Source organism: Oncorhynchus clarkii, chromosome 29 (assembly GCF_045791955.1).
Source record: "Oncorhynchus clarkii lewisi isolate Uvic-CL-2024 chromosome 29, UVic_Ocla_1.0, whole genome shotgun sequence".
Classification (NCBI taxonomy): domain Eukaryota; kingdom Metazoa; phylum Chordata; class Actinopteri; order Salmoniformes; family Salmonidae; genus Oncorhynchus; species Oncorhynchus clarkii.
This window is the reverse complement of record NC_092175.1, coordinates 23,299,171-23,326,033: the sequence shown is the minus strand read 5'-3', so window position 1 is coordinate 23,326,033 and position 26,863 is coordinate 23,299,171. Positions and strand designations below refer to the sequence as shown.

At 42.3% G+C, this 26,863-nt stretch overlaps 1 protein-coding gene and 1 long non-coding RNA gene across 2 annotated transcripts; one reads left to right on the top strand and one right to left on the bottom strand.

Moving 5' to 3' along the window:
- Positions 1 to 96: 96 nt before the first annotated feature.
- Positions 97 to 3,597, bottom strand: LOC139388010 (fatty acid-binding protein, liver-type-like). The gene is made up of 4 exons (XM_071134493.1): positions 1,674 to 3,597; positions 701 to 873; positions 266 to 355; positions 97 to 183 (listed from the first exon to the last, which is right to left on the bottom strand). The coding sequence occupies exons 1-4, from the start codon at positions 1,738 to 1,740 to the stop codon at positions 133 to 135; spliced, it is 381 nt and encodes a 126-aa protein (XP_070990594.1). The 5' UTR covers positions 1,741 to 3,597; the 3' UTR covers positions 97 to 132.
- On the top strand, positions 2,584 to 23,207 carry LOC139388012 (uncharacterized). The gene is made up of 4 exons (XR_011629242.1): positions 2,584 to 2,809; positions 17,944 to 18,094; positions 19,052 to 19,949; positions 20,671 to 23,207. It is a non-coding gene; the product is annotated as an uncharacterized lncRNA (long non-coding RNA).
- Positions 23,208 to 26,863: the final 3,656 nt, after the last annotated feature.

Here is a 26,863-nt window from a genome sequence, read left to right as displayed (position 1 = left end):
GTAATAAGTGAAAACTGATATTGTCATCTAGTGCTATATACTGCAGCTCAAGCAAAGCTACAGAGAAATTTTATAGACAAACCACAGTCAAAATACATTTCCTTCATTTATTCAAAGAGGGTTGAGAGATCCCTAGATGCGCTTGCTTATCCTCTTGTAGACGATGGGGCCCAGCGTCATTGTCTAGAAAGGTGCACAGATTAGGGTCTACAGCAGTTACATTTGACAGTTTAAACCCATGCTGGGCCAACAACCACATACTTACAGCAATAATGGTGTCCCCATTGAATTCAGTGACAGACTCAATGCCCTTCAATGAGACCATTAGCTTGTTCCCAACCAGATTCACCGTAGACTGGGGAAGGGTAAAAGAGTCAGTGCATGACATAACATGTAGGAGTAGTAAACTACACCAAGTTACTGCACTACAGCTTGTCCTAAGCAGGTTTAACATCAATCATAAAATTAAACAGCTGATGTTGGGAGAGAAACTTCATTGAGGGCAACAAGACCTTTGCACAAGCATTAAGGAAACAGTTTCTCATGTGCAAAAGTTGTAAATGGAAAAAGTGGCTGCATATTTTGGCCCTCAAATACCATAATGCCCACATGTTATTTATAACACAAATACAAGTTAACCAATGTTCAGGTGTGCCCACAAGGCAAAGTAATTGCAGGTGTGTCTAGTTGACCAACTCACCTTGATCTTCTCTCCAGTCAACGTCTCCAGCTCAGCCTCCTGGCCGACCGTGAACGAGTTGACCATGACCTTGGTGCCTGTGGTCACGGTCACTTTGAAGTGGTCTCCATTCTGCTCAATCTCCGACACGCTCTTGATGTCCTTTCCCTTCTGGATGAGATCATCTGGCAAACCTAAGTGTTGAGGAGGAACATGTTAAAGGGGTTGGCAGTACACATTGAACTACGTATACAAACTGACTACTTATTTAAAACATTTTACTTTTCAGCCTATAGCCTTTTGCAATGGTGTGCAGGTTCCATTTGGATTACAAACCCATGCTTTTAAATTTGTAGTCATGATATCTTTAGATTTAAGAATAACCGTAGCACCATAGATACGATAAGAACCCCAACCGACCTAGCAGTATTTGGGTGCAGGGGTTATGCTATTGGTTACAAATAACCATTGAGCTAAAGTGCAAAGAGTACCTTATCTGACATATGCAGCTGTAAGATTGGCTGTGGGTCATGGACAGCCAGTACCATAAAGTATGGCATTTTAAGTGAAATAGCCTAGGGCCCTCAAACTATTGTAGAGGTTTAAGTTATAGCATAATTTGCTAACTAAATCACAAATTCCAAACTCTCAAATTGTGCTGTAATAAGACTAATTCCAGAAAAACATTACATCTTGATTTTGTCAAAATTAGTTACTTAGTGGCAACTGTATAGATTGTCTTGGGATGAGCAGAGTAACAAAAAGTTAACTGACCAACTATGACAGCCCACTAAATATTGTTTTGCCAATTTAGATTGTTTCAACAGAACATCAACATCAAGAAGTTGGTTTGTCTACCATTATAAAAGTATGAAAGTGAAAATTGAGAAGATAGCACCACAGAACAAAATACTAACCGTTTGCACATTCATAAAGAGGCTGTTTTATACTGTCTATGATAAAAGCATAACCCTATTAATAGTTCGTTACTTGCCAATTGCCTTCATGAAAGGCTCAAAATTCTCCTGCGACTCAAGCTGATATTTCCCAGTGAACGCCATCGTGAACTAAAGAGAGGGTGGAATTTGGGAGAGACCCTTCTACCTTTATATACCAAAGACTGGGGTAATTATTAACCAACAGATAGATACATCAGGTGACTTAATTACTACGTGACCATCAGGTGACTTAATTACTACGTGGCTTCAGGTGAGCTCATCCATTGTGAAACGCGTGAGCAACAATTGGCTGGTTCTCCCACAGCTGCAATCGGGGAACTTCAATCAAGCAACTTCAACTGTGCCGATGATAGTTTCAAGCTAATCTGGAAAACGTTTATTGGTAAAGGCGAATTAGGCCTATCACTTGGCCTATGACCGATTCACCGAGAGTCATCCTTGACTGTTTGTGTGCGTATCAGATCTACCTTTGAAACGTTCACTGCATATAATTTCAGTAAAGGCAAAAAAAACATCTAGTGAAAAATATCAGCTGGGGGACACCCACAACAGTAGAGGTGCTGGCGAGTAAACTGTAGTGGGTTATAAAAAAAAGACTCACACGCTCCCAGTAATTTACTGGGTAAACCCAGTGCTTTACTTTGGCAGGAGCTCACTGGACCTAACTAAGTACTGGCACCTCAAATGTTTTGCTCCTGTTACCCTTATAAAATATTAGCTCAAAAGGATTGTGGAGCTCGTGTACCTAAATGTAAACATTACTGGCACCTAAAATGAGTACTTCAGCCTATTTCATCCATATTTGTTTTAATTCAATTCAGTCTGGTATGAGAACGGTAGCCCCTCAGGGTGTTTGCAGAAAGCTGAGTATATTGGCTATTGATCAGTGCCGTCACATCTTACTAACATATATGGGCATACCCATTTATAAGGGCAGGCCGAGCCAATGACCTCATTTCAAGATGGCTGCTACCTACATTCCGGTTAGCGTTGTGAAGCATAAACGAAATAAACACGGAGTACGTTGGTACACATCGAAGGCCGGGACTCCACTGATAATGCGGATATATTTTTTGTCTGCCTGTGACTTACCGTTATTGATCACCAGACCCGAGAGTCAAAATGTTTATTTTACACAACTTTTAAGCAAACAGCAAACATCTTACACAAGGTACACTTCGATTTGGTCTGTGTTTGAACTATAGTTACATGGGGGTTGTCAAATTAATCGTTAGGTTGGTAGGAACAAATCTAGCCCATTGCCAATGTTATCTGATGTATGACCTAATTGCATCATCGAATGTCCACCAAGTGACTATCTTTGCGCATCAAAAATATGTTGTTGCCTACTTACGCGCAGTCTGCATCCATATCCCCTGTATGTCCCCAGACACCACCACAATGTTTGAGAGAGGTTGGTGTTGTAGAACATTTTGGCACATCCAGTGTGCAAAAACACTGCCACATTCGAACACTGGAGAGGTTGAAAGGACACTTGAATGTACCCTGAATACTCCATAACGCCACCACAATGTTTGAGTGAGGTTTATATGGTAGAAATTAGTGATGCACTGTTATTACATTTTTGGCTGATACTGATCTGATATTTTCCTTGCCCCCTCCAAAAAACGATACCGATATTACATTTTTTAGCGACCTTAACTATTTAACTGTACTAGAACGCTTAACACACACACAGGCACTGCGGTCTAAGGCACTGCATCTCAGTACAAGAGGTGTCACTACAGACCCTGGTTCGAATCCAGGCTGTATCACATCTGGCCTTGAATGGGAGTCCAATAGGGTGGCACACAATTGGCCCAGCGTCGTCCGGGTTTGGCCTGGGGTCGGCAGTCATTGTAAATAAGAATTTGTTCTTAAATGCTTTGCCTTACATACACACACCACTGACCAAAAAGTTTTTGCATTTACATACCATTACCAGTAAAACATAATCAAAACCTATTTCTTTCACTTGCTTGTTGTGCTGTTTCGTTTCATTTGTTCAGTCATTTCATTCTCAACCAGGATTTCTCAAACTACGGAACACCGTTTGGGTCTTTGCGTGTCAAATAACACTAATTCGCATGTCAAATAAGCTTGTTGACCAATCAGGATCTGAATATGACTGCACGTCACATAATCATTTACGTAGTTATAACACATTGATTACACTATCACTAGTATATCATATGTTACAACGATTCATCAATACATATGCTTATGATGCTGGTAAAATTGAAAAAAAGCTAGCTAGCTCATGGATGCAAACAATGTTCTTCCCCAAAAACATAGCAAAACAACAATCTGTTTCCGTATCTATACGTAGCTAGCTAACTATAGCTAGGTGTCATCATCTAAAATAACAACAATTTATAAGATGGTTCTTATTTGATTAATGGTGATAGGACCCATCTGTGAAGCTAGCCACAATAAGGATTAGCCACAATAGTGGACTTTGCAGTTAGCCTTCCAAATAAAAGTATGTAATTGACAGTGATGCAAATTATTACAAATAGTAGAATTATGCCATAATTGTGTTGATCATGCTAAACGAGGTTGGAATGTTATATAAAATCAACAAAAATCTGTTGAAATCGCACGGGATGCATTATGCTTTAGAATTGCATTGGGGCATACTTATTTCACTGTACAGCCTTATCCTATGCCATTGATCCACAACCCATAGGTATCAGTCTACTCAGTGACACAACATTAGCGTCGTAACTTTTATTGCGGGACTCTGAAACAACTGTGAATTGAGCCACATTTATTGTCAACCTGTGTGTAGAACACTATTCCAGGGGAAAAACAATACTGCGTGGATGTTTGAGTCTGATAACTCTGAGGAGGATGTATTGAAAAAATATATTGGGTATTAAGTAGACTGATACCCCATTTCTTTGATCCCCAATCCTTAGGTGATGCTGTGCAGTGCAATATGAATGCCAATACACACAATAGGCTGACTGGGGAGGTTTTCACACAGTCACAGTCCCGCGATAAGAGCTACAACGCTAATATTTGCATGAAGTTTTCACATTTGTGTTCTGTGGGTGTCACAAAATAGACTGATATTTCATTTCTTCACATTCCAAACTTATTTAACATTATCTAGTCTAAATATGGCAAGATTCCATCAATTGTAACCTTCTGCATCGCTTTCAAAGACATACTTTTGTTTTGAAGGCAAACCGCAAATTCCACTATTGTGCCTAATCCTTATTGTGGCTAGCTTCACAACACATAACCCGGTCCGGTCGAGCCTGTCATGCCCTGACCATAGGGGAGTGGGGGAGTGTCAATGTAAATAGTCCAGGTGGTCTGACAAATTGGTGGACTGACAAATTGTTCAGCAGTCTTATGGCTTGGAGGTAGAAGCTGTTAAGGAGCTTTTTGGATCTAGACTTGGTGCTCCGGGACCGCTTGGCCCCAGTGATGGACTAGGCCGTACGCACTACCCTCTGTAGCGTCTTACGCGCGGATGCCGAGCATTTGCCATACCAGGCGGTGATGAAACCAGTCAGGATGCTCTAGATGGTGCAGCTGTAGAACTTTTTGAGGATCTGGGGACCCATGCCAAATCTTTTCAGTCTCCTGATGGGGAAAATGTTTTGTCGTGCCCACTTCGACTGTCTTGGTATGTTTGACCCATGATAGGTTGTTGATGTGGACACCAAGGAACTTGAAACTCTCGACCCGCTCCACTACAGCCCTGTTGATGAGAATGGGGGCATGTTCGGCTCTCCTTTTCCAGTAGTCCATGAACAGCTCCTTTGTCTTACTCACGTTGAGGGAGAAGTTCTTGTCCTGGCACCACACTGCCAGGTCTCTTGACAACCTCCTTATAGGCTGTCTCATCGTTGTTGATGAACAGGCCTACCACTGTTTTGTCGTCAGCAAACTTAATGATGGTGTTGGAGTCATGCTTGGCCACGCAGTCGTGGGTGAACAGGGAGTGCAGTAGGGGACTAAGCCCTGAGGGGCCCCAGTGTTAAGGATCAGCGTGACAGATGTGTTGTTGCCTAATCTTACCACCTGGGGGTGGCCTGTCGGGGGATCCAGTTGCAGAGGGAGGTGTCAGAGTCCTTAGCTTAGTGATGAGCTTCGTGGACACTATGATGCTGAGCTGTTTTTAATGAACAGCATTCTCACATAGGTGTTCCTTTTGTCCAGGTGGGAAAGGGCAGTGTGGAGTGCAATAGAGATTGCCTCATCTGTGGATCGGTTGGGTCGGTATGAGAATTGGAGGGGGTCCAGTGTTTCCAGGAGGATTGTGTTGATGTAAGCCATGACCTGCCTTTCAAAGCACTTCATGTCTACTGATGTGAGTGCTATGGGGCAGTAGTCATTTAGGAAGTTTACCTTCACTTTCTTGGGCACGGCGATTATGGTGGTCTGCTTGAAACATGCAGGTATTACAGACTCAGTCTGAGAGGATGAAAATGTCAGTGAAGACACTTGCCTGTTGGTATGTGCATGCTCTGAGTACACGTCCTGGTAATCCATCTGGACCTGCAGCCTTGTGAATGTTGACCTGTTTAAAGGTCTTACTCACATCGGCTACAGGGAGCATGATCACACAGTAGTCCGGAACAGCTGGTGCTCTCATGTATGCTTTGGTGTTGCTTGCCTCGAAACGAGCATAAAGGACATTTAGCTCGTCTGATAGGCTTGTGCTTCCCTTTGTAGTCCGTAATTGTTTGCAAGCCCTGTCGCATCCGACGAGCGTCCGAGCCGGTGTAGTAGGATTCAATCTTAATCCTGTGTTGACCCTTGCATGTTTGATGGTTCGTCTGAGGGCATAGTGGGATTTCTTATAAGCTTCTGGATTAGTGTCCCACTCCTTGAAAGCAGCAGCTCTAGCCTTTAGCTCGGTGCAGATGTTTCCTGTAATCCATGGCTTCTGGTTGGGATATGTACGTACTACCACTGTGGGGATGACTTTGTCAATGCACTTATTGATGAAGCCGGTGACTGAGATGGTATACTCCTCAATGCCATTGGATGAATCCTGGAACATATTCCAGTCTGTGCTAGCAAAACAGTCCTGTAGCGTACGTCATCTGACCACTTCTGTATAGTGCAAGTCACTGGCACTTCCTGCTTTAGCTTTTGCTTGTAAGCAGGAATCAGGAGGATAGAATAATGGTCAGATTTGCAAAATGTAGGGCCAGGAGAGCATTGTATGCTCTGTGTGTGGAGTAAAGGTGGTCTATATATTTTCTTCCTCTGGTTACACATGTGACATGCTGGTAGAAATGAGGTAAAACAGATTTAAGTTTGTCTGCATTAAAATCCCCGGACACTAGGAGCGCTGCTTCTGGATGAGCATTTTCTTGTTTGTGTATGGCCTTATACAGCTCGTTGAGTGCGGTCTTAGTGCCAGCATCGGTTTGTGGTCGTAAATAGATGCCTACGAAAAATGTAAATTAATACGCGCTTGGTATCTAGTGTGGTCTACAGCTTATCATGAGGTACTCTACCTCAGGCGACTTCCTTGATATTGGAAATTGCGCACCAGCTGTTATTGACAAATAGTCACACCCGCACCCCTTGTCTTACCTGACGTAGCTGTTCTGTCCTGCTGATGCATGGAAAACCCAGCCACCTGTATATTATCCGTGTCGTCGTTCAGCCACGACTGGGTGAAACATAAGATATTACCATTTTTAATGTCCTGTTGGTAGGACAGCCTCGAATGAAGATCATCCAGTTTATTCTCCAGTGATTGCACGTTGGACACTGGAACGGATGGTAGAGGTGGGTTACCCACTCGCCGACTAATTTTCACCAGGCACCCCGATCTCTGCCCCCTGTATTTCCGTCTTTTCTTCACTCGAATGATGGGAATTTGGGCCTGGTTTCGGAGAAGCAGTATATCCTTTGCGTCAGACTCATTAAAGAAAATGTTTGTCAAGTTCGAGGTGAGTAATCGCTGTTTGGATATCCAAAAGCTGTTTTCGGTCATAAGAGACTGTAGCAGCAACATTATGTACAAAATAAGTTACAAACAATGTGAAAAAACACAAGATAGCACAGTTGGTTAGAAGCCCGTAAAATGGAAGCCCCCCCCTCTGCCGCCATTATTCTTTCTTAAGATTGGTGGATAAATCTCATTATTGTAATCCTTTTGTGAATATTCGATGAGGATTATTGACGTCAGCCGCCTGTATTCAATGGCGAGAGATGCTATGCTATGCTATGCTGGAGGGACACCGAGTTGGGCCTCTGTCTTCCTCATCCTCGCTGATATTTCTCAACGATGGAAACCAAGTGTTGAGGGACAATCGACCAATCACGAGGCGGTGTGATGTAAACAACCATTCAGATTCCCCCCACACATCAGGACGGCATGATCCTGCTCAGCTGCTACAATCCCGGTTTCCCAAAAGCATTTTAAGGCTAAGTTCATTGTTAGAACCTTTGTAGGAGCGTTGTTAAATCGCCGAGCTGTTTCCCAAAACCATCACTATTAATCTAACGCCTGCCGCAGACCACTCGTACAGCTAAGTCAGTCGTTCGATGCTTTTTTGCCCTCCCACGTCACTTTATACACAGAAGATCTCCGATAAGCATAGAATCACATCGTGTATCTGTGACCACAGGTAACATCAAAACAAAGTTGACTACAAACACAAGGTTGCCAATGTCTTTGCAATTGATACAAAGCGATGGTTGAAAAGATGCTGCAAATGAAAACCGACATGACTGCATTAAAATATAAAGAGTTAACTATAGGCCTATTTTAATCATGTGCTGAAAGTGGGGAGATTGTTGCAGTGAGAGATATAGAGAAGGCAGAGATGTTAGCTCAGGCATTTGTGAAGATGTACAGTTCTAATAATCGGACAGAAGAGAGCATCCGGGGATCCTGGATCAGAGGGAGATGGTGGGGGATGCATTGAATGCCCCTTTTACATTGCCTGTGATAAGAGAGCCTTAGCTAAAGCTGGGGTAGCATCTCCTGGGAAGAATTAGATGTGTCACATCATGAAGTCTCATCTCAGAGACACTGCAATGGAGAAAGTATTGGGCATTTACAATAAGGTGTGGCAGGAAGGGAAACTGCCTGGAAGTAGACTAGTGGTTGCCGGTGCGGAAACCAGGGGAAGGCCCTACTACTCCTTCAAGCGATTGGCCGATAGCGTAGACATCTCATGTATGGAAAGTTATGGAAAGGATGAAAGGCAGGCTGACTTACTTTATGGAGAATAGAGGACTAATGTCACAAGATGAAAGTGGGTTCAGAAAAGGCAGGGGAACGATGGATCCTGTACTGTGCCTTGAGTCAGTCATACGGAAGGAACAGGAAAATTAGGTGGTGGTAGCCGCTTTCTTCAATTTAGAGAATGGAGTTGATGACCATACTCTTGGCTGCAGAGGGGGTGGAGGAGGTGAGGCCAGACAGGGTAGTCATCGGCTCTGACACCTTTGCAGCACTGATGAGCTTAAATTAATTTGTTTCGGAGCAGACAGGAAGTATTCTATGAGGTTTTGCAGTGCTTGTAAAGGGTGAGACAGATATTTGGGATGTTTATCTGGGTACTAGCTCATGTTGCAGTAGAGGGAAATGAGGATGTGGATGTTATCGACAAGCAGGTTCTTAAACATCCTAATGTTGAGATGGAATTGTCAATCAGTAAAGCAGTTTTTAACCATAAAAACAGTGGTTAAAAACAAATGGCAAGAGCTGTGGAAAGGGGAGGGAACGGGAAGAAACCTGTATAAGATTCAGGAAAAGGTGGGGGCAGAGAGGTCATCAGGCCGAGAGAGAAGGGAGGAAAGCGTAATCACAATGCTGAGACTGGGACACAAGGCTCAATAGTACAAAATGGTGGGGAAACATCCATCTGGGAGATGTGATCATTGTCAGGAGGCGCTGGTGACGTGGAACACATTCTATTTCAGTGCCAGAAATATGGGAGGGAAAGGGAGTGATTTATTATTAGATCTGTAGAGTAACTGATTTGAAAAGCCAAGAGCAAGTGAACTGCTGGGGATATCTTCAGGGGATATAGTATTTAATGATGTATTTATTTTCTTTAGGGCATTTTAGTCCTTCCGTCTCTGGTCCATAATCCAATTCAGTTGGTGGCGGTAATGCATCTTAAAGTTGGCTGCCAACCGCCGTTAAAAATCCACAGAAGAAGAAGATAAACTCCAGCATGTTTTTAACTACTAGTGCACGTAGCACATGGTAAGTCGAACACTGAACCCTTCAATGAGACGATGCTGAAACGTCAATCTATGGGCGAGTCAGTGCCACATTTTCATTTGAGCCTAAAATCAAAATTAAAGAAAAGTTATCTTGCAAATTCAGCAGGCTATGGTGTGAAATAGGTGTGCGTATCAATGCACAAGCACCTTTTCCCCACTCCTATCGCTCCTTCTATCTGTGGAACATCTTGTTGTGTTGTGGCCACAGACATATCATCCATAGAAGGGGTTTGGAACCACTAAACCTGGCAATTTGACTGTTAAACTCATGGGTACACGAGCAATAGCTGCCAGTCTTGACTTGAATGGGAACTATATGGTTGGTTGCAGCTGTAATTTGCCTTATGCAAAATTCTAAATACAATCGCGTGGGAAACATACGGTTTGGAAAGCAAATGCTGTCATAGCTATTTAACAGTACCTTTTTTTTTTTTTTTACACACAAACATTTTAATACAGTATTTATTCAATTGTCTTCCTCAAATGAAGGGGGTGATGACAATCTTTGCAAGATGGAGGGTATCTGATTTCATTGGTCCTCAACTCGTGGCTCAGACACTTTATTTAGGATAAATGGAGTTAGCCTGCCCCGGAGCCGGTTAGTTTGCCATAGAAATGTACCTTCTTAACTTGCATATGACCGGTTACTCAGAGTTGAACAAAGTTACTTCTCTAGCTCCTCAAACCCAGTACTTACTCTGTTCTCCGTGAAGTAGGCTTCCAGAGTTTTTCAACCTTTGCTTAGTATTAGCGCGCTACAGTAGCTGACTGACTGCTGTTGTGACCATTTCCATCTGCCTGGAGCCGTCCTCTGATTGCCATCTTATTTTTGACTCTTCTCCTCTGGCCAATGCCACCTTTACCTCACTATATCACTATTGGATTAGCAGACTCTGCTGGCTAAATTAACTGCATATACCAGTAACATTATTTGATAACTGCTTAGATGGCGTTTTACGTAGTTTTTAAAACTTTGGTTTACTTTAAAAGGGAACTGCACCCACTGATTTTGCCTTTGCTTTTTGGCTTGCTCGTTAAACAAATCTTCAAAGTAGCCACTCTTTCTCTTGATGACAGCTTTGTACACTCTTGGCATTCTCTCAACCAGCTTCATGAGGTTGCCACCTGGAATGCGTTTCAATTAACAGGTATGCCTTCTTAAAAGTTAATATGTGGAAATGTTTTCCTTCTTAATGCCTTTGAGCCAATCAGCTGTGTTACGACAAGGGTGCACCAGTCCCTCCTGCAGCAAAGCACACCCACAACATGATGCTGCCACCCCCGTGCTTCACGATTGGGACGGTGTTCTTCGGCTTGCAAGCCTCTCCCTTTTTCCTCCAAACATAACAAATGGTCATTATGGCCAAACAGTTCTATTTTTCTTTTATCAGACCAGAGGACATTTCTCCAAAAAGTACGATCTTTGTCCCCATGTGCAGTTGAAAACCGTAGTCTGGCTTTTCTATGGCGGAGCAGTGGCTTCTTTCTTTCTGAGCGGCCTTTCAGGTTGTGTCGATATAGGACTTGTTTTACTGTGGATATAGATACTTTTGTACCTGTTTCCTCCAGCATCTTCACAAGGTCCTTTTCTGTTGTTCTGGGATTGAGATTGGGATTGTACTTTTCGCACCAAAGTATGTTCAACTCTAGGAGACAGAACGTGTCTCCTTCCTGAGCGGTATGGTCCCATGGTGTTTATACTTGCGTACTATTGTTTGTACAGGTGTATAACATCGAGCACACAGCCATGAAATCTCCATTGACTAACATTGGCAGTAGAAAGACTTTATGGAAGAGATAAGTGACTTTCAACGTGGCACAGTCATAGGGTGCCACATTTCCAACAAGTCGGTTTGTCAAATTTCTTCCTTGCTAGAGCTGCCCCGATCAGCTACGGGATGTTAATGTCAAGTGGAAACGACTAGGTGCAACAACAGCTCAGCCGCAAAGTTTTGGGCCACAAGCTCAGAAAACGGGACCACAGAGTGCTGAAAAATCATCTGTTCTCAGTAACACTCACTACCGAGTTCCAAACTGCCTCTGGAAGCAACGTCAGCACAAGAACTGTTCATCTGGAGCGTCATGAAATGGGTTTCCATGGCCGAGGAGCTGCACACAAGCTTAAGATCACCATGCCCAATGCCAAGCGTCGGCTGGAGTGGTGTAAATTTTTCCACCATTGGACTCTGGAGCAGTGGAAATGCGTTCTCTGGAGTGATGACTCACTCTTCACCATCTGGCAGTCCAACGTACGAATCTGGGTTTGGCGGATGCAAAGAGAACGCTACCTGCCCCAATGCATAGTACCAACTGTAAGGTTTGGTGGAGGAATAATGGTCTGGGGCTGTTTTTCCTGGTTTGGGCTAGGCCTCTTAATTCCAATGTAGGGAAATTGTAATGCTACAGCATACATTGACATTCTAGACAATTCTGTGCTCCCAACTTTGTTGCAACAGTTTGGGGAAGGCCTTTTCCTGTTTCAGCATGACAATTCCCTTGTGCACAAAGCGTGGTCTATACAGAAATAGTTTGTCGATCGGTGTGGAAGAACTTGACTGACCTGCACAGAGCCCTAACCTCAACCAAATCGAACACCTTTTGAGGTGAATTGGAACACCGACTGCGAGCCAGGGCTAATTGCCTGACCTCACTTAATGCTCGTGGCTGAATGGAAGCAAGTCCCATTAGCAATGTTCCAACATCTAGTAGAAAGCCTTCCCAGAAGAGTGGAGGCTGTTATTACAGCAAAGGGGGGGACCAATTCCATATTAATGCCCATGATTTTGGAATGTGATGTTTGACCTTTGGTCATGTAGTGTATTTACAACTCAAGTACAAGTTAACCAATGTTTAGGTGTACCCAGGAGGCCAAGTAATTACAGGGCTTGTCTGGTTGACAAACTCACCTTTATCTTCTCTCCAGTCATCATCTCCAGCTCAGCCTCCTGGCCGACCCTGAACGAGTTGACCATGACCTTGGTGCCTGTGGTCACGGTCACTTTGAAGTGGTCTCCATTCTGCTCAATCTCCGACACGCTCTTGATGTCCTTGCCCTTTTGGATGAGATCATCTGGCAAACCTAAGTGTTGAGGAGGAACATGTTAAAAGGGGTTGGCAGTACACATTGAACTACGTACACAAACTGACTACTTATTTAAAACTTAGTACATTTTACTTTTCAGCCTATAGCCTTTCGCAATGGTGTGCAGGTTCCCTTTGGATTACACATCCATGCTTTTCAATTTCAGAATTTGTAGTCAAGACAACATCTTTAGATTTAAGAATAATCGTAGCTGAGGAGCACCATAGTCAAAATGAGAAACCCAACTGACCTCGCAGTATTTTTGGGTACAGGGGTTATGCTATTGGTTACAAATAACCATTGAACTAAAGTGCAAAGATTAGCTATCAGTCAGATAAGGTAATCTTATCATGTGTGGGTCATGGACATCCAGTACCATAAAGTATGGCACTTTAAGTGCAATAGCCTAGGGCCATCAAACTATTGTAGAGGTTTAAGTTATAACAGAATTTTCTATAAATAAATCACATTCAGAATGAGCTCAAATTGAGCTGTAGTAAGATGAATTTAAAAAAAATACATTGCATCTTGATTTTGTCCAAAGTAACTTAGCAAAAGCTCACTTTTAATGGCAACTTTTGTTGACATGCCATTTTTGTCATTAGCTGTATAGATGATATTTGGGATGTGTTCAGTATGAACAGGTTTAGACAATGTAATACTAAAACAATTGTTTACTAATATTACAATAAGTTAGCTGACCAACTATGACCACCCTAATACAAATACCCACACTATATACAGTGCATTTGAAAAGTATTCAGACCCCTTGACCTTTTCCACATTTGGTACATTAGCCTTATTCTAAAATGGATGAACAATTTTTCAATCTACACACAATACCCCATAATGACAAACCAAAAACATGTTTTTTAGAAATGTATGTATGTACACTTTTTGTTACGGAAATGTGACATTTACATAAGTATTCAGACCCTTTACACAGTACTTTTGTTAAAGCACCTTTGGCAGCGATTACAGCCTTGCGTCTTCTTGGGTATGACGCTACAAGCTTGGCACACCTGTATTTAGGGAGTTTCTCCCATTCTTCTCTGCAGATCCTCTCAGGCTCTGTCAGGTTGGATGGGGAGCTTCGCTGCACAGCTATTTTCAGGTCTCTCCAGAGATGTTGGATCGGGTTCAAGTCCGGGCTCTGGCTGGGCCACTCAAGGACAATCAGAGATTTGTCCCGAAGCCACTCCTGTATTGTCTTGGCTATGTGCTTAGGGTCATTTTCCTGTTAGAAGGTGAACCTTCTCCCCAGTGTGAGGTCCTGAGCGCTCTGGAGCAGGTTTTCATCAAGGATATCTCTGTACTTTGCTCCGTTCATATTTCCCTCGATCCTGACTAGTCTCCCAGTCCCTGCCGCTGAAAAACATTCCCACAGCATAATGTTGACACACCCATGCTTCACCGTAGGGATGGTGCTAGGATTCCTCCAGACGTGACGCTTTTGGAAAAACTCTAAGCGAGCGGTTATGTGCCTTTTACTGAGGCGTGGCTTTCCGTCTGGCCACTCTACCATGAAGGCCTGATTGGTGGAGTGCTGCAGAGATGGGAGAATCTTCCAGAAGGACAACCATCTCTACAGAGGAGCTCTGTCAGAGTGACCATCTGGTTCTTGGTTACCTCCCTAACTAAGGCCCTTCTCCCCCGATTGCTCAGTTTGGCCGGGCAGCAAGCTCTAGGAAGAGTCTTGGTGGTTCCAAACTTCTTCCATTTAGGAATGATGGAGGCCACTGTGTTCTTGGGGACCTTCAATACTGCAGAAATTCTTTGGTACCCATATCTGTGCCTCGACACAATCCTGTCTCGTAGCTCTACGGACAATTCCTTCTACCTCATGGCCTGCTTTTTGCTCTGACATGCACTGTCAACTGTGGGACCTTTATAGAGACGTGTGTGCCTTTCCAAATCATGTCCAATGAACGGAATTTACCACAGTTGGACTCCAATCAAGTTGAAGAAACATCTCATGGATGATCAATGGAAACAGGATGCACCTGAGCTCAATTTCAAGTCTCATAGCAAAGGGTCTTAATACTTATGTAGGTATAGTGGGGCAAAAAAGTATTTAGTCAGCCACCAATTGTGCAAGTTCTAACACTTAAAAAGATGAGAGAGGCCTGTAATTTTCATCAAAGGTACACTTCAACTATGACAGACAAAATGAGAAGAAAAAAATCCAGAAAATCACATTGTAGGATTTTTTATGAATTTATTTGCATCTTATGGTGGAAAATAAGTATTTGGTCAATAACAAAAGTTTATCTCAATACTTTGTTATATACCGTTTGTTGGCAATGACAGAGGTCAAACATTTTCTGTAAGTCTTCACAAGGTTTTCACACACTGTTGCTGGTATTTTGGCCCATTCCTCAATGCAGATCTCCTCTAGAGCAGTGATGTTTTGGGGCTGTTGCTGGGCAACACGGACTTTCAACTCCCTCCAAAGATTTTCTATGGGGTTGAGATCTGGAGACTGGCTAGGCCACTCCAGGACCTTGAAATGCTTCTTACGAAGCCACTCCTTCGTTGCCCGGGCGGTGTGTTTGGGACTCAAAATCTCACGATACATGGCCCCATTCATTCTTTCCTTTACACGGATCAGTCGTCCTGGTCCCTTTGCAGAAAAACAGCCCCAAAGCAGGATGTCTCCACCCCCATGCTTCACAGTAGGTATGGTGTTCTTTGGATGCAACTCAGCATTCTTTGTCCTCCAAACACGACAAGTTGAGTTTTTTACCAAAAAGTTATATTTTGGTTTCATCTGACCATATGACATTCTCCCAATCTTCTTCTGGATCATCCAAATGCTCTCTAGCAAACTTCAGACGGGCCTGGACATGTACTGGCTTAAGCAGGGGGACACGTCTGGCACTGCAGGATTTGAGTCCCTGGCAGCGTAGTGTGTTACTGATGGTAGGCTTTGTTACTTTGGTCCCAGCTCTCTGCAGGTCATTCACTAGGTCCCCCCGTGTGGTTCTGGGATTTTTGCTCACCGTTCTTGTGATCATTTTGACCCCACGGGGTGAGATCTTGCGTGGAGCCCCAGATCGAGGGAGATTATCAGTGGTCTTGTATGTCTTCCATTTCCTAATAATTGCTCCCACAGTTGATTTCTTCAAAACCAAGCTGCTTACCTATTGCAGATTCAGTCTTCCCAGCCTGGTGCAGGTCTACAATTTTGTTTCTGGTGTCCTTTGACAGCTCTTTGGTCTTGGCCATAGTGGAGTTTGGAGTGTGACTGTTTGAGGTTGTGGACAGGTGTCTTTTATACTGATAACAAGTTCAAACAGGTGCCATTAATACAGGTAACGAGTGGAGGGCAGAGGAGCCTCTTAAAGACAGGTCTGTGAGAGCCAGAAATCTTGCTTGTTTGTAGGTGACCAAATACTTATTTTCCACCATAATTTGCAAATAAATTCATAAAAAATCCTACAATGTGATTTTCTGGATTTTTTTTCTTCTCATTTTGTCTGTCATAGTTGAAGTGTACTTATGATGAAAATTACCGGCCTCTTTCATATTTTTAAGTGGGAGAACTTGCACAATTGGTGGCTGACTAAATACTTTTTTGCCCCACTGTCTAATTTTTACTTTTAAAATATTTGCAAAAACATTCTTGTTCTTGTGTATGTATGTATGTATGTGTGTGTATGTATATATATATATATATATACATACATACACTTTTTTCCCCCATCCATTTTAGAGTAAGGCTGTAACGTAACAAAATATTAAGTCATGGTCTGAATACTTTCTGAAAGTACTGTATATATTCAGTTTTGCCAATTGATTGTTGAAGTTCTGTTGAAATGGTCAGAAAAAACAATGTTTCTTATAAAAAAGAAGTGATGCAGTCAGTCTCTCCTTAACTCTTAGCCAAGAGAGACTGGCATGCATAGTATTTATATTAGCCCTCTGATTACAATGACGTGCCACTCTGTTCTGGGTCAGCTGCAGCTTAACTAGGTCTTTCCTTGCAGCACTCGACCACAGGACTGGACAATAATTAAGATAATACAAAACTAGAGCCTGCCGGACTTGCTTTTTGGAGTGTGGTGTCAAAAAAGCAGAGCATCTCTTTATTACGGACAGACCTCTCCCCATCTTTACAACCATTGAATCTATATGTTTTGACCATGACAGTTTTAAAATCTAAGGTAACACCAAGTAATTTAGTCTCCTCACCTTTTTTAACAGCCACACCATTCATTGTCAGATTCAGCTGAGGTCTAGAACTTAAGGAATAATTTGGTACCAAAAAAAATGCTCTTAGTTGTAGAGATGTTCATGACCAGTTTATTACTGGACACCTAATCCAAAACAGACTGCAACTCTTTAAGGGTTTCAGTGACTTCATTAGCTGTGGTTGCTGATGCATTTATGCTTGAATCATCAGCATACATGGACACATGCTTTGTTTAATGCCAGTGGCCGGTCATTGCTGCAGAGGATAAGTTCATTAGAGTTAACTGCATGTCAGATTGCAGACCAAATAAATGCTTTAGTTCAAGTAATAGACACATCTCAACATCAACTGTTCAGAGGAGACTGTGTGAATCAGGCCTTCATGGTCGAATTACTGCATAGAAACCAGTACTAAAGGACACCAATAATAAGAAGAAACTTGCTTGGGCCAAGAAACACAAGCAGTGGAAATATTTCCTTTGGCCTGAGTCCAAATGTGAGATTTTTGGTTCCAAATGTCTTTGTGAGATGCAGAAAATCTGACTTTGTAGATTACATTCCTTTCTCCCTTTTTTCTCTCATGTTCTTTGTTTGTCTGTATGCTATCCTCTTCTAACCAGATGATTTCTGCATGCGTGGTTCCCACCGTGAAGCATGGAGGAGGTGGTGTGGTGGTGCTTTGCATGTGACACTGTGATTTATTTTGAATTCAGGACACACTTAACCAGCATGGCTACAACAGCAATCTGCAGCGATACGCCATCCAATCTCATTTGGGCTTAGTGGGACTATCATTTGTTTTTCAACAGGATGATGACCCAACACATACCTCCAGGCTATTTGATAAAGAAGGAGAGTGATGGTAGTGCATCAGATGATTTGGCCTCCTCAATCACCCGACCTCAACCCAAGTGCGGTGGTTTGGTTTGGACTGGAGAGTGACGGAAAAGCAGCCAACAGGTGCTCAGCATATGTGGGAACTCCTCCAAGACTGTTTTAAAAGCATTCATCATGAAACTGGTTGCGATAATGCCAAGAGTGTGCAAAGATGTCATCAAGACAAAGTGTGGCTACTTTGAAGAATATAAAATATATTTATATTTTAACACTTGTTTTGGTTACGACATGATTCCATATGTGTTAGTTCATAGTTTTGATGTCTTCACTATTATTCTAAAATGTAGAAAATAGTAAAAATAAAGAAAAACCCTTCAATGAGTAGGTGTGTCCAAACTTTTGACTGGTACTGTATATATATGCTATCTAGCTAGCTAGAATCCATGGATCCATTTTAGCTAGATATCTTGCTATTCGTGAGATCGCCAGCTCACTAACAAGCTAAATGTGACAGATCTAATGTGACTCAAGTCAGCCTGGCTATAACTAACTTTAGCGAGATACTTTATCCTAAAAAAATAAAACGATTTAGAAGCGATCTGTGCAGTTTGTCTAGCTAGTGATTTTCTATAGCTAGTATCTTGGTTAGCCTACCCACATTGAATGTCGTTGATTGAGGCTAGCAAGCTAGTGTGTCAAATTCGCATTAAATAGCTTTCAAACACAATTATAGATGGCTAGGTAAACACCATTACTATGCTGCAATCTAGCTCACAATTGAGCAAGATAGCAGGTAAAAATAAGGCAGAGTGTAATTTACATGAATCATTGTGTCTACATTGCTTGAGCAAACTTATTTTTAGAAGATTAGGATGAAAGGGTGGTCTCGGTACGTGCTTCCCAAACTTGGGGTCAGGGTCCCCTGAGAAGATCTATACAAACAAATTATTATATTTTCTTCTATTCAAATGGGTGTAGAATTAAACCTTTTTGTGTCAAGTAAGGACTGTTTACACTGTCGTTTGCTGTTTACACTTGGCTAAAACCTAGCCTACTATTAAATACATTCTTTTTCCACAGGCTCCCATTTCATGACATGCTCATGCTGCAGCAGTGGGTAGCAGATTTCAGGTGGATGAATTGCAAACAAAGCCAACACTCTCTTCTCTGTGCCCATCACTTTGAACATAAGTGTTTTCAGCATGATGACAAGGGAAAGGTCCGCCTCATCCCGACTGCTGTGCCAACCATTTTCTCCTTCCCTGATCGTCTTCAAAAGGGGTCACAATGCCCAATTGAAAGACAAAGGAATATGGTTGGTACAGAGGTAAGTGTGAACGTTGATCATGCGAAAATGTCTGCTGTACATGATCACACTTACTGTGTAAGTAACGTCGTTGAGGATGCAGATGCTGCTCAGAGCAATATCACTGTGATGCTGGATCTGCATGATGACACAAGTTGTGTGTCAGATGTAGGCCTACGTTACAATGATATAACTGTGATAGTCGATGTAAGTGAGGAAAGTGTGGCGTCAGAGGTCCATGATACTGTGGTTAGTGATCATGTTTATGCTTGGACACCCCTTGTTCCTGAAAACAACTACTGTAGGCTACTGACGTCACCAGGCAACGTTCCCACACCTCAGCTGAGCAATGAGGATCAAAATACAATACCGACAAACCCACGCTTTATCCCAGTTTGCCTGCATTTTTTTGTCTTCATTGGCGTGAGTGTTATTTACTGTTTGTTTTCACATGCCACATACCCGAGGTCCTCTTGTGTGTTCCACCTCCAGCTAACGTTGATCGCATGCCATTTATCCAATTTCAATTGTTTTCCAAGCTGGCCGCTGCTGATTCCTTGCCTCTACCAGCCTAACTATAGTGGAGCTGCAGGCTGCATCACTAGGCGACGTTCCCACATTTCAGCTGAGCAGAGGATCCAATACAACAAACCATGCAGCAGATCCTCAATGGTATAGTGTCTTGGTTAAATACAAAGACTCCTTTACATTTGAATTGACAATGGTGCTTTTGTGCATCTAAGATGTTTTATAAGCGGCATGATTAGAGGCATAACCATATGGCTTTGGAAGTATAGGAGAAACTATTGTTAATGCTATCTATCAATCTTGCATACTGTTTTCTGAAAGTTATTTCAAAACATTTTACTGCAGTGGCCTAAGTCAGGGTCACACAGTGTTTCTTGATAGTCTTAAACAAAAATACTTTGAAACAAAAGTACACACCAAACACACATGGTTATGGGCTTAAAACAAGACACCTCTAACATGTCAGTTATAGAGTTGAAATGCATTACATTTTGAGTGCATCCCAATATTACACTTTATACATCAGAGAAGACTGAAATATAACAATCGCTTGACATAGAAACAACTGATTTTTGGCATTACATTTTATTTGATTCATTATGATATTGTAAACATATTAATAACATTCCACCCATGAGGCCACTAGAGGGCGATTTGGTAATTTGCCTGCAGGAAACTTTTGTTGGTCCTTTTCCAACAGAAAATAATCCAACTCTTAACACTGATTTGGACTACCTGTTTATTTCAAAGCACCCACACTGATGAAAGTGACCTTATGGAATTCCTAGATATTGTCACACCCTGATCTGTTTCACCTGTCTTTATGCTTGTTTCCACCCTGTGTTCTCTGTTGGACTATTGCCAGTTCGTCTTGTCAGGTTTTACCAGCGAGTTTTCCCATCTCCCTGCTTTATCAAGTTCTGGTTCTGACTGTTCTGCCTGCCCTGACCCCGAGCCTGCCTGCTGTTCTGTACCTGCCTGACTGTGACCCATTTACGAACCTCTGCCTACCCTGACCCTCCCTACTGTTCAGTACCTTATACACTCTGCCCTGGATTACGGACCTCTGCCTGCCTTTGACCTGTCTTTTGCATCCCCCCTGTTTGGGTCAATAAACATCTCTAGCTGTCTGCATCTGGGTCTTATCCTGAGGTAATGGCAGACTTGGACCAGCTCCACAATGCTGTCTCCCTTCAAGGAGCCACCATTGGAAGACACAAGGAGTTACTGCAATGCCTTTATGGAAGGACTCCATACCCTGGCAGAACGCCATGATCAGGCGTTCGATAAAATCCACCGCGTAGTCTGCCACACTACTGGAGTCTTGACGTAGCTGGAGCAGCCTCTCTCCTGGACAACGGAGAATCAAACACCTTCCGAACTTCTGCCACAAACTCCTCTAGACTGAGCCAGACAGCAGACTACTCCCACACCGCCGTAGCCCAGGCTCCCTCCCTCTCGGACATCCTCGTTATGATGTACGACATCCTCGAGCGGTCCGAGGGGAATGAAGAAGGCTGCAGCTCAAAAATGACGGAGCACTGGGAGAGAAAAGCCCGTCAGGTTCCAGAATCAAGAAGGGGCGAGTACCCTGGTGGGCCATACGGTGAACTTTTCCTCTTCCCTTACTCGCACCCCTTTCCATGCCATCCTGCTGTGGGGGAACCAGACAAAATCCCTCTGGGTACTCACTGACTATGGGGCCAATGAGAGTTTTTTGGGGGGATGCTACCCTGGTGTCTGAGCTGGGCAACCCCACTCAGCCCCTCTCCATTCCCGTGGACGTTAGAGCGGTGGTCGGGCGCTCTATAGGTCAGGTCACTCACAATACCACTCCCATCAACCTACAAGTGTTAGGGAACCACAGCGAGGCAATCCAATTTATGCTGATTAAGTCTCCTCGGGTTCCCGTGGTATTGTGAATCTCTTGGCTCCAGCAACACAATCCCCTCATAGACTGGACTGCTGGTGCCATTATGTGCTGGAGCCCATTCTGCCGTGCCCATTGTCTGAAGTCAGCACAGCCTGCCCCAGGACGTCCAGCTCACAGCCCAGTCTTCCTACAGGCTGGTACGCAGGGTGTAGGGTGCTATGGTCAATGTCTCCACCTAGTAATGAAATACAGAAGTGGAACAAGTAAAAAAAACTATTGGAAAACTGGGAAAGCTTTTTTTCAACTACAGTAGGTGTAATTGACATACAAATATTACTATATAATGCATGTTGAATATGTTGAGTATTGGAAAATTAACAACAGGGCTAAGCAACACTAGGGATAACAACAACAAAAAAACATAAGCTTAGGCAAAGAGATCTAACAAGTGGTTTGGACAACAGTTCACAAAAGCATGCTATAGTCCTTCTCTAGGTTAAGACCTCTGGGGACTAAAGTATCTAAGGAATGGATCCAGGACGTCTCTCTGGACCTTCAGTGTTTGTCAACATCGCCACCGCGTTTGTTTTGCTGTTCAATTCCAAAATAAAATAATTCCCAAAGAGAGTGTCTTTGTAAATAACTCCCGTGTATATTTGGCCTTGTGTTTTAGGTTATTGTCCTGCTGAAAGTGAATTTGTATCCCAGTGTCTGTTGGAAAGCAGACTGAACCAGGTTTTCCTCTAGGGTTTTGCCTGTGCTTAGCTCTTGTAGACGAAAAATAGAGAGTGAACAAATGTGAACAATGATGATGTTCACTTGCTGACGCCAGCCTGGCGTGTTGATTCAATTTGACATTGTCCGTATGGATGGCTTTATATTTGAATCTCACAGGAGAGAGTCACACCTTCACTGTGGAAATCTCGGGGAAGAGACGTTCCCAAGGAAGTCCTGAGGTCTGACGCCAGGAGAGGTATGACGACTGATCAAATCTATTTATATAGCCCTTCTTACATCAGCTGATATATCAAAGTGCTGTACAGAAACCCAGCCTAAAACCCCAAGCAGCAAGCAATGTAGGTGTAGAATCACAGTGGCTAGGAAAAACTTCCTAGAAAGGCCAAAACCTAGAAAGAAACCTAGAGAGGCCATGAGGGGTGGCCAGTCCTCTTCTGGCTGTGCCGGGTGGAGATTATAACAGAACATGGCCAAGATGTTCAAATGTTCATAAATGACCAGCATGGTCAAATAATAATCACAGTAGTTGTCGAGGGTGCAACAAGTCAGCCCCTCAGGAGTAAATGTCAGTTGGCTTTTCATAGTCGCCAACCCAGACTGATAAACTTGAATTTACGAAATTGATGTTGCTGTGTGTGAAATAAATTGTGATGTTTGGATTGTTTCAAGATTTCACAAAGAGCTATGCGTTTTGATATGTCTTATTGCATTGTATGTTTTCTGGACGGTGTATTTTTAAAGTGACTGGATTGTGTCAATGATTTCCTAACTAATAAATTATTAGTTGAATTGAGTAAATGCATTCCTCATTTTACAGAGTAATTCTTTGACTATACGCTTATAATTTAGTAGGTCTATTGATAGTTATTAATTACACTACAAATAACACATGCTTGGGTACCACCTTGACATCTGTGATCTGTTTGCCTCAAATGAATGCTAGAACATTGGTTGCCAGGATTAGCTGCTTAACAGTGCAAGATAGGACTACAATGAACATGTGTCTAAATCGGTGATACAATAATTCACTATCTTGCTAGATCCTACAGAGATGCACAGGGTATGTTGCATTTATTCACATAATAATGGAGTCAGATTGATAAATGTAGTTTATTATTCAACATTTTTACACACCTACACTCTAGTCCGTTTATTTGTATTCTAAAAAAAACACCCATACCCATAACATGAAGCAGCCACCTCCATGCTTGAAAATATTGAGTGGTACTCAGTGATGTGTTCAGTACATAAAGTTAATTTCTTTGACACGTTTTTTTCCAGTTTTACTTCAGTGCCTCTTTGCAAACAGGATGCACTTTGATATTTTTATCATGTACAGGCTTCCTTCTTTTCACTCTCATTTATGTTAGTTTTGTGCAGTAATGACAATGTTGTTGATCCAACTTATGTGACTCGTTAAGCACATTTATACTACTGAACTTGTTTAGGCTAGCCATAACATAAGGGGTTGAACACATTGACTCAAGACATTTCAGAATTTCATTTTTAATACATTTGTAAAAATGTATAAAACCATAATTCCACTTTGACATTATAGAGTATTGTGTGTAGGCCAGTGACACAAAATCTCAATTTAACCCATTTTAAATTCAGGCTGTATCACAACAAAATGTGGAAAAAGTTGTGTGAATACTTGCAGAAGGCATTGTAGAAGAAGGGGAGTAGTCTTGAGACAGTTGAGACACATGGATTGTGTATGTGTGCCATTCAGAGAGTAAATGAGGAAGTCAAAAGATTGAACTGCCTTTTGAAAGGGGTATGGTCGTAGGTGCCAGGCGCACCGGCTTGAGTGAGTCAAGAACTGCTGGGTTTTTCACGCTCAACAGTTTCCCATGTGTATCAAGAATGGTCCACCACCCAAAGGACATCCAGCCAACTTAACACAACTGTGGGAAGCGTTAGAGTCAACATGGGCCAGCATCCCTGTGGAACGATTTTAACACAATGTAGAGTCCATGCCCCGAAGAATTTATGCTGTTCTGAGGGCAAAAAGGGGTGCAACTCAATATTAGGAAGGTGTTATTAATGTTTTGTACACTCAGTGTTCAAAATAATACATATAAGATCATATTTGCACATCATTTACATCAGGATGCATAACCTTCCACTTCTCTAAGGGGTTCTTTATCTTGTCATTTTTACTCTGATGCAGCACTTGTTGATTGTTTTTGTGTAGGAGGACAGAAAGAAAGTACCTCATGCTGTACTCATGTCAAAAAAAGACAGGTGGACCCCTATAATGTCACAGCAAACAGTATATCTGACATCACTTCTAATATTTGTTTGACATAACTCATGTCAATGTAAATACAATGTTGTGAGCGTTTTATAGAATCCTGGAGTTGGTATGTTATACTACTTGTACATGAAGCTTTTATTAAATACTGTATCATTTACAATTTGTGTACATTTTGTTATACAAGGCAACTTTACTGATTAATTGGGACACAGCTCAAATTATTAACAGGCAAATCATCAAACTGCATAACTATTTTCACCAACTCTTCATTTTGTAACACGTGGTATGTATTGTTGTGATTGCATTGTGTTAAATAAAACATATCACACAACTGTTAGATCTCCTGAGTTGCACATGTAGGGATAATTAGAGCACATATGATATAGTTCTTAATAAGTTACTTGCATATAACTGCATACACAAAATGACCTTTCATGCTGAGAGTGGTTGTGGTCACTGGTGCCTGCAAATTTCCCAACCACTCTGCAGCCACGCAGATCCATGTCCCTGGCAACACTGGCAGAATGCATAAAATGTGGACGTGAGATGGTGTGTGGAGAGATACAGTTGAAGTCGGAAGTTTGCATACACTTAGGTTGGAGTCATTAAAACTCGTTTTTCAACCACTCCACAAATGTCTTGTCAAGAAACCATAGTTTTGGTAAGTCGGTTAGGACATCTACTTTGTGCATGACACAAGTCATTTTTCCAACAATTGTTTACAGACTATTTCACTATCACAATTCCAGTGGGTCAGAAGTTTACATACACTAAGTTGACTATGCCTTTAAACAGCTTAGAAAATTCCAGAAAATTGTCATGGCTTTAGAAGCTTCTGATAGGCTAATTGAGATCATTTGAGCCAATTGGAGGTGTACCTGTGGATGTATTTCAAGGCCTACCTTCAAACTCAGTGCCTCTTTGCTTGACATCATGGGAAAATCAAAAGAAATTCACCAAAGCTTCCCCAGCTTCTCCTTTACCCAAATCCAGATAGCAGATGTTCTGAAAGAGCTGCAAAACTTTTTTCTGATAATACATTTGTGCCAGCCCCTCCCTGCTCTGTCTGCTGGGTTTTGCTGTGCTTACCCCCCGCAGGAGATTGGTGGGCGGAGTAGGAGAGGTGGGCGGAGCTGGGAGGGTCATCAGTGCTGATGGGGCACACCTGTGAAAGCTCAGCTGTGGCATGAAGCCACTGTTTTCCCATTCAGCAAGAGATTACTGTCACGGTCGTCCTCCTCTTCATCTGAAGAGGAGAGGCGAAAAGGATCAGAGGACCAATATGCGGTGTGGTAAGTGTCCATGGTAAATCTTTAATCAAGAAAGTACTGAACACTGAAAACTATACAAAACCAGTAAACAAAATAACAACCGTGAAGCTAATGCGAGCTGCGCTGAAACAAGCCATCAACATAGACAATCACCCACAAACAAACAGTGCAACCCAGGCTACCTAAGTATGATTCTCAATCAGAGACAACTAATGACACCTGCCTCTGATTGAGAACCATACTAGGCCGAAACATAGAAATGCCCCAAAACATAGAAAAACAAACAGACTGCCCACCCAACTCACGCCCTGACCATACTAAATAAATACAAAACAAAGGAAATAAAGGTCAGAACGTGACAATTCCTCTCTCTATGCATGCCTTTCTTTGTTTTGGCAGTTGACACCTAACTAACTGACCTTCATGCCTCATCTGATTATTGTTGTGTTTACTTTATTTATGAAATAAATCAATTTTGTTATTCCTTTACTCAGTGTGTGGTTTCCCATTGTTTGTTACAATCTTGAGCCAGGTTGTAACACATTGTTATTGATTATTCCATTGTTGGGTTTTGAGTTTGCAAGAAAGGCATTTCACTGTACCTGTTACATGGGACATTGAAACTAGAAATTTGAACATCTCTCATGCTTGTCCTGCCCCGGAACTACAGGCAATGTAGTCCTAGTAAATCCGGAACTAGCAAGATGGTGGCAGCCACGGATCAGTGTATGTAACCATGAGTAAATTGCCTCTTTCAGCAACAACAACAAAAAATAAATAGCTTCTTAGTTGCCCAATATAATCTTATATTTGATGTGTCTTTAAACTCTGTAATCAATGTCACATTTGAATGATTTTACTGGAAGGAGAAAGTAGCTACATTTTGAAATGGCAGTGATATGTGAATGCCTCAAAG